This window comes from Ranitomeya variabilis, chromosome 2, assembly GCF_051348905.1.
Source record: "Ranitomeya variabilis isolate aRanVar5 chromosome 2, aRanVar5.hap1, whole genome shotgun sequence".
Taxonomy (NCBI): domain Eukaryota; kingdom Metazoa; phylum Chordata; class Amphibia; order Anura; family Dendrobatidae; genus Ranitomeya; species Ranitomeya variabilis.
In genome coordinates, this window is record NC_135233.1 from 59,594,381 (window position 1) to 59,606,473 (window position 12,093).

Below are 12,093 nucleotides of genomic sequence, written 5' to 3' on the forward strand. Positions count from 1 at the left end.
AGAAAAATTTCAATTTCATCTTAAAGAAAAGAAACATAGATTTGTCATAAGAGACTTGCAGGATTTTCGGGATAATAAGGCCTACGACAGCCGTAACCTGGCAGCGAACCCCAAACCACCCAGACCCCAAGAGACAGACTTATCATCCTCGGAGGCCGAATTTTTGGACTCTGAAGTAAGATATAAAAATCCAAGAGGGAAATCAAGGGGAAGAGGCGGTACACGAGGTAGAGGGGCGAATAGAGGCTCACCCCAAGGGGACCGTTTTTTAGACCTCAGTTATCCCCTGAGGAATCGGTTCAACTCCCGAAATCCTGTATAGGTCAAAATATTATCAACCTATCTTCCAAACCTTTGAGCGAGGACCAAATGGTGGTCTTGAGCAAAGGTCTGTCTTTTGTCCCGACAACTGATTATGAAAGTTTTGAAGCAATAAAAAATCTCAATCTATTTGTCCGACGTTTAAAATGGAGAAAGTTCTTCATTAATGAAGACAAAAAACGATGTACCGAACTGGGCATAGATGAAGATCTTTTGAGTGATGTCAGATTCCTCTTTCATCTAGGAGACGTTGACCCCAATGATATAGGAGAGGGACCGTTTACAACTTTAAAGAACAAAAGTAAACGTATGCCTCCGTTCACAAAAGATGTAGGCCCCATTGAGGTATTTTTGAATGTGGTGACCCAGGACCTGATGGAACTCGAGTCCAAGGGCCTGAAGAGACGACCAAATAACCTGACCAAAAAAGAAATGGATGGTCTGTGTGAACTAGAAAGGGATCACGAACGAGTGATAAAACCCTCAGATAAAGGGGGTAATGTGGTCGTCATGGATGTGTCACAATATAGGGCCCTATGTTACTCCCTTCTCCAAAAAGAAATGGGTTATGAAAGACTAGAGACGAATCCCACCACGATGTACAGGTCCTTCTCAAAAAATTAGCATATAGTGTTAAATTTCAATATTTACCATAATGTAATGATTACAATTAAACTTTCATATATTATAGATTCATTATCCACCAACTGAAATTTGTCAGGTCTTTTATTGTTTTAATACTGATGATTTTGGCCTAAAACTCCTGATAACCCAAAAAACCTGTCTCAATAAATTAGCATATTTCAACCGTCCAATCAAATAAAAGTGTTTTTTAATAACAAACAAAAAAACCATCAAATAATAATGTTCAGTTATGCACTCAATACTTGGTCGGGAATCCTTTGGCAGAAATGACTGCTTCGATGCGGCGTGGCATGGAGGCAATCAGCCTGTGACACTGCTGAGATGTTATGGAGGCCCAGGATGCTTCAATAGCGGCCTTAAGCTCATCCAGAGTGTTGGGTCTTGCGTCTCTCAACTTTCTCTTCACAATATCCCACAGATTCTCTATGGGGTTCAGGTCAGGAGAGTTGGCAGGCCAATTGAGCACAGTAATACCATGGTCAGTAAACCATTTACCAGTGGTTTTGGCACTGTGAGCAGGTGCCAGGAAGCATGAAGTGCTCCAAAATCTCCTGATAGCTAGCTGCATTGACCCTGCCCTTGATGAAACACAGTGGACCAACACCAGCAGCTGACATGGCACCCCACACCATCACTGACTGGGTACTTGACACTGGACTTCAGGCATTTTGGCATTTCCTTCTCCCCAGTCTTCCTCCAGACTCTGGCACCTTGATTTCCGAATGACATGCAAAATTTGCTTTCATCAGAAAAAAGTACTTGGGACCACTTAGCAACAGTCCAGTGCTGCTTCTCTGTAGCCCAGGTCAGGCGCTTCTGCCGCTGTTTATGGTTCAAAAGTGGCTTTACCTGGGGAATGCGGCACCTGTAGCCCATTTCCTGCACACGCCTGTGCACGGTGGCTCTGGATGTTTCCACACCAGACTCAGTCCACTGCTTCCTCAGGTTCCCCAAGGTCTGGAATCGGTCCTTCTCCACAATCTTCCTCAGGGTCCGGTCACCTCTTCTTGTTGTACAGCGTTTTCTGCCACATTGTTTCCTTCCAACAGACTTACCATTGAGGTGCCTTGATACAGCACTCTGGGAACAGCCTATTTGTTGAGAAATTTCTTTCTGGGTCTTACCCTCTTGCTTGAGGGTGTCAATGATGGCCTTCTTGACATCTGTCAGGTCGCTAGTCTTACCCATGATGGGGGTTTTGAGTAATGAACCAGGCAGGGAGTTTTTAAAAGCCTCAGGTATCTTTTGCATGTGTTTAGAGTTAATTAGTTGATTCAGAAGATTAGGGTAATAGGTCGTTTAGAGAACCTTTTCTTGATATGCTAATTTATTGAGACAGGTTTTTTGGGTTATCAGGAGTTGTAGGCCAAAATCATCAGTATTAAAACAATAAAAGACCTGACAAATTTCAGTTGGTGGATAATGAATCTATAATATATGAAAGTTTAATTGTAAACATTACATTATGGTAAATAATGAAATTTAACACTATATGCTAATTTTTTGAGAAGGACCTGTATATGAGAGAACTTAAAGAACTGATAATGGAAGCATTCAATAACAAACTGATTGATGCAAATGAGAAGGAGTTCCTTGTTCCAACACATCCGGTTAAAGCAACATTCTATTGCCTAGCGAAAATACATAAAGGCACCAATCCCCTGAAGGGTAGACCGATAGTCTCCGGTATCGGTAGCCTAACACAAAATTTGGGTATTTATATAGACCAAATTCTGAGACCATTTGTTATCTCACTTAGTTCTTATGTGCGTGACACAGCGGATCTCCTCCTTAAACTTGATAATGTTGAATTGGCTGATGACATGCTGCTATGCTCAATAGATGTAGAAGCACTCTACTCTTCAATCCCACACAGTAAAGGTATCATGGCTGTGGACTATTACCTGGATATGAGAGGGCGGCAATATTTTGAGCATAACCATTTTGTAAAACAGGCCTTAGAGTTCTGCCTCACTAGAAATTACTTTCTTTATGATGGGAGGTACTTCCACCAGCTCAGGGGCACCGAGATGGGGATCCCTTGTGCCCCCTCGTATGCAAATCTGCTCCTGGGCTGGTGGGAGGAGAACATAGTGTTTGGGGATGCCACATCAACTGAGAGTAACGTCATTATGTGGTTGCGTTATATCGATGACGTTTTTGTTATCTGGAAAGGGAATGAGACCAGTTTTACGGCCTTCGTGGCAGGCCTTAATTGTAACGATTTGGGTCTACATTTCACCTTTGAGGTAAATCCGACAAAATTACCATTTTTGGACGTCCTAATTGAAAGGGGGAGTGGTGGCCAATTGGTCACGAGTACCTTTAGAAAACCTACGGCCTCAAACTCTCTTTTGCGATGGGAATCCAATCACCCAAGATCACTTAAGAGAGGGATCCCCAAAGGGCAGTATCTGCGGGTACGGAGAAACTGCTCAAACAGTACCCTATACCAAAAACAAGCTGGGGACCTAAGAGAGCGTTTTCTAGAGCTGGGGTACCCCAATAAAATCTTAAAAGAGGCGTACAAGTCTTCTCTCACAAGACAAAGAAAGGATCTGCTGATCCACACACCCAAAAAGGAAGATGACAACAATATAAGAATGATCACAAAATATACCAGTGGAGCCAGTGATTTACGTGAGATCATCAAAAAACACTGGCCTATTTTGCAGATGGACAATGACCTTAAGGGAATTCTGACACCGGCTCCACAGATCACGTTCAGAAAGGGCTGCTCAATAAAAGACAGGGTAGTCCACAGCCATTTTACTCCTCCCCAGACACGATCTACCTGGTTAGGGAGTCCAGCCAGGGGATGCTATAGATGTGGAAACTGTAAATATTGCCAGTCCATACAGCAGGGCAGGGACTTTTTGAGCAATGTAACAGGAAGAACGTGTCACATTAATCATTTTATAAATTGTAAAACTACGGAAGTTATCTACAAGATGACATGCAAATGCGGGATGGAGTATATCGGCAAGACAAGTAGAGAGCTTAGAAGAAGAGTAGGAGAACACCATCTTGACACAATTAATAAAAGAGACACTCCAGTTGCTAACCATATTAACAGGATTCATCAAGGCGACCTAAAGATGGTTAACTTTATGGGCATTGACAGAGTATATCAGTCCCAGAGAGGAGGCGATTGGGACAAAAGCATTTTGCAGAGAGAAAGCAAATGGATTTTTCGCCTCCGAACAACTACACCATGTGGCTTAAACGATCAGCTCAGCTTTTCTTCCTTCCTATAGAACCAGGGTGTATTAGGGTAACCTGTCAATAGGGTCAGCCGTCGTTGAGTGGGGGCGCCACTGCGTAGGAAAGGGTGCCAACCTCCGTGAGAGGTAGGGACAAGTATAGAGAGGGCTCCTTAGGGACATCAATAGATGCACCCTTTCCTATCTTTCCCACCACGGGGTTCCGCTGTGTCACGTACACATAAACTTATTTTTCATTTTTAATTATTTTGTATATATCTCTATTTTTCATTTCTTGATATGGCCATAGCAAGATGTGTGTACTTTCTTGGGGGTGGGGTTTAATTCATTTTTTTCAAGCTATATTTGATCCTCTAGTCATGGAGGTGCCGTTATTTAGAGATGGTTGTTGTACCTGCATGAGCCATCTTCAGAGACTCGGGAGTAAGATAATAGCTCCCTTGTTACATAAGATGAGTATTCAACAGTGCAGGATTTTTTGGAGTGACGGCTGTACCCTGTCCCGTACTGTATAGAGTGCAATGCGCTGTCGCACATTACCATGTAATGGGCGGTATATGGACGAAAGTCCCCGCCCACCGGATATGATGTTACGGCATGTACAGCCGATGTCTTGATATCCGGAACTAATGTGCGCATCCTAATTTAGAGTGCACGTATCTAAACATACCGGAAGTTAGGCTCCCGGCGTCCGGAAGCACGAGGCTGCTAACGCCGGTGAGTAATCTATATAAGAAGGCGGAGTACAGACCGCTTTAGCGATACGCTCATCTATGATGCATGAAGGTGACATGATCCCCTGATGAATACAAGTCGTATGAAACGCGTTGGGAGGCACTATTCAGCAAGGTGGACCTATAGAAAATGATGCGGTTGTATTTGGAGAGCCGCATAAATGTTCCGCACCAACTCAAACTGCATTAAGTCCAGACAAGGACATATAGAAGGCAGATGAGTATAACACCTTATCATATATGCATACAACTGTGTTGATTCAGGCTTTTATCCTGTAATAAGAAATAAGGTTATATTGCCATACGGTTGCTATTTCTTTATGAGCACTGCTGTAAATTCACCGCCTAGTCGATTATAGTGCTTCAAGAGTACGGTCCTAGAATTGAGGACACTCTTTTTCCTATTTATAGGTACTATACTTAGTTTGACTACCAATACCGAGTAGGTATACATTTTGTGAATACTAAGATTGGTTGTCTGTTAATCAGTGGCCATATCTCCACTTGGATATTTGAAACTAGTGACTAGTAGGACACTTGATTTCTTTGGCGGTGATACGTTTTTATACGTGTCTATTTGTTTTGTTTTTTTGTGTATGCACTGAGCACTTTGTTGTCAGCACTTTTATATGTACTTTTTATAGTTACAAAGATTAAAAGTTATATTTTAATAGTAGTATAAAGGAACATGCTTTACTTATCCTAATATTCTTTGGTTCCTAAAAACTGAGAGTCTAGCTAATTCTCATCAAGAGAATGCCAAGAGTGTGCAAAGCAGTCATCAAAGCAAAAGGTGGCTACTTTGAAGAACCTAGAATATAAGACATATTTTCAGTTGTTTCAGACTTTTTTGTTTAGTATATAATTCCACATGTGTTAATTCATAGTTTTGATGCCTTCAGTGTGAATGTACAATTTTCATAGTCATGAAAATACAGAAAAATCTTTAAATGAGAAGGTGTGTCCAAACTTTTGGTCTGTACTGTACGATGTTGCAGGTAAAAAGTGGTTCGCTGGGCTCCCATCCAGTGGCTACAGGTAAGTGACGTGGCAGCTGGACTGTGTCCTGTGAATCGATTTGCACCATCTCCAATTCATGCACTAGAAAAGAACCATTCCATACTGCAAATTGGAAGGGCCAAAAAATAGTAAACGAGTGAAAAGAAATGAATGCCAGGATTTGTAGTCTATAGCACATGCTCTCTAATGCAAGGAAATCCAGGGGCACAATTCCTATCATATTGGGGGGTTTGTATATGTTGAAAAAGAAAGAACTTCTTTTTGCCTGAGCGATGCTTGTTGAGGACAAGGAACGTTGTTTACATGTGAATTTCAGATTTTTTTATGCCTTTGGATTAACCCTTTAACAATCATTGTAATCCTACACTGGGACTAAAATGCTAAAACTTGAAAAACTTAAGACTATTTGAGAATCAGTGGACAGTGTGAAACCTGCAATGACTTAAAGAAACACTCCTATTACGTTTTTTTCCCCACTAAATCTGTGTACATACAGTCATGGCCAAAAGTGTTGGCTCCCTTGAAATTGTTCCAGAAAATGAAATAGTTCGCCTAGAAAATTATTGCAATTATGCATGTTTTATTATACACATGTTGATTCCCTTGGCGTGTATTGGAAAAACACATAAAAACTGAGGAAAAAGGCAAATGGACATCATTTTCACACAAAACCCCTAAAACAATCCAGACAAAATTGTTGGCACCCTCAACTTAATATTTGGTTGCACACCCTTTGGATAAATAACTGCAATCAATCGCTTCCTATAAGCAGCAAGCTTCTTACACCTCTCAACTGGAATTTTTGACCACTCTTCATTTCCAGGTCTCTCATATTTGAAAGGCACCTTCTCCCAACAACAGTTTTAAGATCTCTTTACAAGTGTTCAATGGGATTTAGATCTGGGGGTATAGCAAGATAGTGGTAAAGTTATACACCTAACATTTGGATTGGTAGACAACCTTGTATTTTAGGGATTTAGATCTGGACTCATTGCTGACCACATCAGAACTCTCCGGAGCTTTGTTTCCTTCCATTTCTGGGTGATTCTGAAAGTATGTTTGGAGTCATTGTCCTGCTGGGAGACCCATGCCTTAGGACGCAAACCCAGCTTCCTGACACTGGGCACTACATTGCAACCCAAAATCCTTTGGTAATCTTCAGATTTCATAACACCTTGCACACAGTCAAGGCACCCAGCGCCAGAGGCAGCGAAAAAACAAAAACATCTTTGAACCTCCATCATATTTAACTGTATGTTAGGGGTCGAGTTCCCGCCTCTGCACAGGGGGAATCTCGGGCCATCTCCGCTGCGGTCTCCCATTCTCCTCCTGCCGCAGTGGAGCCTGCTCAGCAGAGACGTCGGTCCCAGCGTCTCGCTCAGTCTGACTCTGTACAAAGAGTTACTGCTGCTTTTCCTGCTTTTGCCATGGAAGTCAGTGCTGGGCAGCGGCGAGCAGACGCTTCTGGGACTAAGTCCTGCTTTTCTCATTCTGAGCATGCCCAGAGTAAGATCTCTCAGTGGAGATTGAGGGTCACATGATCGGATACTGCAGCTAAGGCCATTGGTCCTTCAGGAAGGTCCTGTAGGTGCTCACGCTCTGTGGCAGCCTCTCATTGGTCCTTCTAGGAAGGTCCTGTACATGCTGCAACTATTTAAGGCTTGCATGGCTGCACGGTCATGCACTAGTATTGTTCTATGTTATGTGCTTTGCGCCAGTGTGGTCATGTGAGTTTGAGTTCAGGGACCCAGCTGAAATAAGCCCCTGGAATGCTGGCACCTCCGGCGAGGAGATTTTGTGTGAATGTATTCAGGGACCTGGCTGAAATAAGCCCCTAGAATGCTGGCACCTCCGGCGAGTAGTTTGTGTGCATGCATGACCACTGACTGCTCTCAGTTGAGTAGTTAGCCTGTGCCACTGTGAAGTCTAAGGCTATGTGCACACGTAGGAAATGTGGTGCAGAATTTTCTGCACTAAATCTGCATCTCCTGGCAGAATCCGCAGGTGCGTTTTTTATGCGTTTTTAGTGCGTTTTTTGTGCGTTTTTTATGCGTTTTTTGTGCAGATTTTACCACTGCAGATTTCTATTAATGGAGGGGTGCAGAAACGCTGCAGAAACGCACAAAAGAAGTGACATGCACTTCTTTGAAATCTGCAGCGTTTCTGCGCAGATTTTTCTGCACCATGTGCACAGCTTTTTTTTTCACATTGATTTACATTGGACTGTAAATCACAGTGCAGTTCTGCAGCGTTTCTGCAGCAGAAAAATCTGCTGCAGTTCTGCACCAATTCTGCACTAAATCTGCATCGTGTGCACATACCCTAACAGGGCGCAGTTCTTTGAGTTTCGGCTACTCTGTGAAGTAACAGGGTTAGCTCATACCGCCATATAGTTCAGCTGTTTGCTAGCAGCAGGTTCTTCTGCATGGTGGACCCCAGGCTGCAAACGCATCTATTATAATAAAACCTCTATATTTACTCGGTGCGTTCCGCTAGCCCTAACACTGTAGCTACTGTGTTCTTTACTTTGTAGGCCTCATTCAATTTTCAGTAAAAAGTAGAATGATGTGCTTTACCAAAAAGCTCTATCTCGGTCTCATCTGTCCACAAGATGCTTTCCCAGAAGGATTTTGGCATACTCGCCTACATTTTGGTAAACTGCAGTCTATCATTTTTATGTCTCTGTGTCAGCAGTGGGGTCCTCCTTGATTTCCTGTCATAGTGTTTTATTTCATTCAAATGTTGGCAGATAGTTCGCACTGACACTGATTCCCCCTGAGCCTGCAGGGCAGCTTGAATTTCTTTGGAACTTGATTGGGGCTGCTTATCTATCATCCAGACGATCCTGGTTGCAACCTTTCATCAATTTTTCTCTGCCATCCACGTCCAGGGAGATTAGCTATAGTGCCATGGGTTGTAAATGTCTTGATTATGTTGCACAATGTGGACAAAGGAACATCAAGATCTCTGGAGATGGACTTGTAACCTTGAGATTGTTGAAATCATTGATATTGTTCAATAATTTTGGTTCTCAACTCATCAGACAGTTCTCTTCTCCTCCTTCTGCTCTCCATATTTAGTGTGGCGCACACAGATGCACAATGCAAAGTCATATTTTCCCTTTTTTCTCTGGTCTCAGGTGTGATTTTCATATTGTCCATAGCTGTTACTTGCCACAGGTGATTTTCAACGAGCATCACATGCTTGAAACAAAATTGATTACCCACAATTTTGGAAAGATGCCAACAATTTTGAGGTTTTGGGTGAAATTATGTTCAATTTGCCTTTTTTCTCAGTCTTTTTTGTGTTCCTCCAAGACACACAAGAGAAATAAACATTTTCTGGAACAATTTCAAGGGTGCCAACATTTTCAGCTATGACCGTATGTGTGTACTGTAGTTAGAATGTGTTAATATACTCATCTATCGCCATCTTCTCCAGTAAGCTGTGCCATTTTGCTCCTCTTCTTAGTGTTGTCACTGCTCTTCAGACTCTCCTGATCAATCTACGTGTGTGTTGAAAGTCTCTTTTACAATGTAAGCATCTGGTGTCTCATTCTGACACTCCATAGGCTTACATTTTAAAAGCCACTTCCAGGTCACATAGAGTGCAGAGTGACCTGAAGAATCTGAAGAGCAGTGAAGTCACTGAGAAGAGGAGCTGAACGTAGCTGGATCCCATAGAAGACAGTGATAGGTGAGTATATTAGCACATAATTGGAAGGAGGATAGAAATAGTAGGCTGTGTTGCTGTGCTTCCACTTGTTCTCAGCTTACTACCTGAGAACAAGTTGGAAGCACAGCAGCACAGACTACTACTTCTATACTCCTACTTATTGTTCTCCTACCAATTGTTCTACACGGAGGGATCTCCCAAATAGAGGGTACTGCAGTGGCTGTCATACCTTAATTTCACAGTTGTGGGTCAAACAACCCAAATAGGTGAGCATTTCCTATACCTCTCACCTAGACCCATTTCTCCACCGGACACCGGACCCTATTTCTCTTGGTGTCTCCCCCTCTTACTATATTAACACACACAAACTATATTACATACACACATATATGGATTTAGTGAAAACATAAAATTTCACTATAGGGCTTTTTAAAAAGAATAATACCAAAAATAAGGCATACAATTTAGATTCAAACAGCTACGTATTAGAAAATCCATTCCGTTTATTGCAAAAAAAATAAAGAAAATGCACTTTCCTTATTTATTTATTATTTTACATCGATTTTAGTAGAGTAGACACTGGATAACTGCTGAAAGATAGGCATAATTTCTCCAATTATTCATGAACACAAAACCGATTTCAAAAGTAAACATAGCCTCAAAACTTGCTGAGATTACTTGAATAAAAATCTTTTTTTTTTGCCTGAGAAAAGTTTAACAGGATTGTTTCCATTAAAGAAGAAATCATCGTTCAATGAAAAACAAACCCATTAAACAATGAAAGCAATAATCTTGTTTAACAAAAGCTATACTTTTTAATCAATACATTATGATAATAAGAAACTATTTAATAATTCAGTAATGAACAGTCATTATTAAAAATATTTTACACTAATTTTGTAGTTTTTTAGGCTTTTCGATTTCGTAAACAATTTTCTTTGTAATACTTTTTATTGCTATTTGATAATTTAATGTTTATTCCACTGGAAAATGTAAAAATGTAAAAATCTAGCGTTAAAAAAAATATTGAAGAATGTTCCAGTTAAAAAAATGTAAAAATAAAGTCACAGTCCGCATTTCCTGTCTAATCAACTAAAGAACTCAAGGAGAAAATATAACAAAATATATCAAATATAATCCATGCATTAAATTTTAGTTTTTTTTTTTGTTTGTTTTTAAGTCATAGCATAATAATAGTTACAATAAACAGTATTAAACAATGTATTTAAAAAAAAAATATTTAAAATATTTAAAAAATTCCATAGTTATAATATAATACAATAGAAAAATAAATAAATAATTGTTGAATAGGCACTTACTGGAATTACAGTTAATCCTGATACAGTCTAGATAGGGAAGAATAGATGAGAAATGAAAATTTATCCTTCAAGGTATTAGCTGCAGACATCCAATAAAATTACAGTCCACCCTTCCGGGGACAGACACATGCACAGGTGGCCACTCGACAGAAATGTATTCTTGTGCCACTAAAACTCTTAAGACACAGAATTCTCTTAAACATTTCAAGTTGAAACTAAAGTATATTGGCCAATCCAACTGTGCTACATGGAGACAAACCTCAGAATTCAGAAAAGCAGTCAAAGATGTAGATCAAGATTGGCAGCCACTTTCTTCCCATATGTGCCAGAACAATAAACAACTGAGAAACTTGGTATTTTAAGTTCCGTCACAATGGGGGTTTAGGGCTTGCCAAAAAAGATCGGCCATCTTGACCGGCAATGTTCTACCTCAAAGGAAAAAAATATGTCTGTGATGAGAAATAGAAACGATCAGTTTTAGCACTGGAGGAATATTACATATTAAATACTACTTTTTTAATGCTTAGGTAACAATAAATAAAAAATATAAAATAAATAAAATAAGAAAAATCAAATACAAATATACAATATTATATATATTTTATTTCTAATATCTGTTGTTGACAAAAAAAATCTGTATTCACAATCAAATCATATTTTGTCCATTGGGAAGAACATATATTTTAAAACTAAGATTTCAGTCCCATGTAGCAAAGTTTGTCATGTGTCGTCAACCGCATCAGAAAAGTGGTGGCAAACAGTCTGGGATCAAAACTCGCACACATCTTGCTGCAAAATATAACTGCAGTGATGGGTCCTAATAGACTAAAGGGGCAAAGGGGCATCTTAAAAGATGCACGTGATCAATGTTTCAGCCATATATTCACGTTTCTATCCAAAATATGTTCAAAACTACAGCGTAATATATCATGTGTTCCATTTCCCAAAAATTTTTTTTTTTACTATAATAAGGCTATAATATGTATTTTTTATTTTTTCAATTCTTTCCTTTCATCTAAACAAAAATTGCAACAATTCAATAAAAATTCTAGTTTACCTTCGTATCGTCATTAATATAATAAAAAGTGAAAATTCTATGTAGAATGCGGAACATAAAGAAATATAAATTTGTATGTAAGGAAAATCTACATATAT

The 12,093-nt window shown here is 40.0% G+C and overlaps 1 protein-coding gene across 10 annotated transcripts in view; it reads right to left on the reverse strand.

Moving 5' to 3' along the window:
- NRXN1 (neurexin 1) overlaps positions 1-12,093 on the reverse strand; it is a 1,786,277-nt gene that overhangs the window by 981,793 nt on the left and 792,391 nt on the right. For 7 of the 10 annotated variants that reach the window (XM_077282464.1, XM_077282462.1, XM_077282468.1 and 4 more), the window contains one exon: positions 10,939-10,965. The exons of the other annotated variants lie outside the window; for them this stretch is intronic. In XM_077282464.1, coding sequence (XP_077138579.1) covers positions 10,939-10,965 — 27 coding nt within the window. The remainder of the gene's footprint in view (positions 1-10,938; positions 10,966-12,093) is intronic. 10 annotated transcript variants of the gene reach the window in all.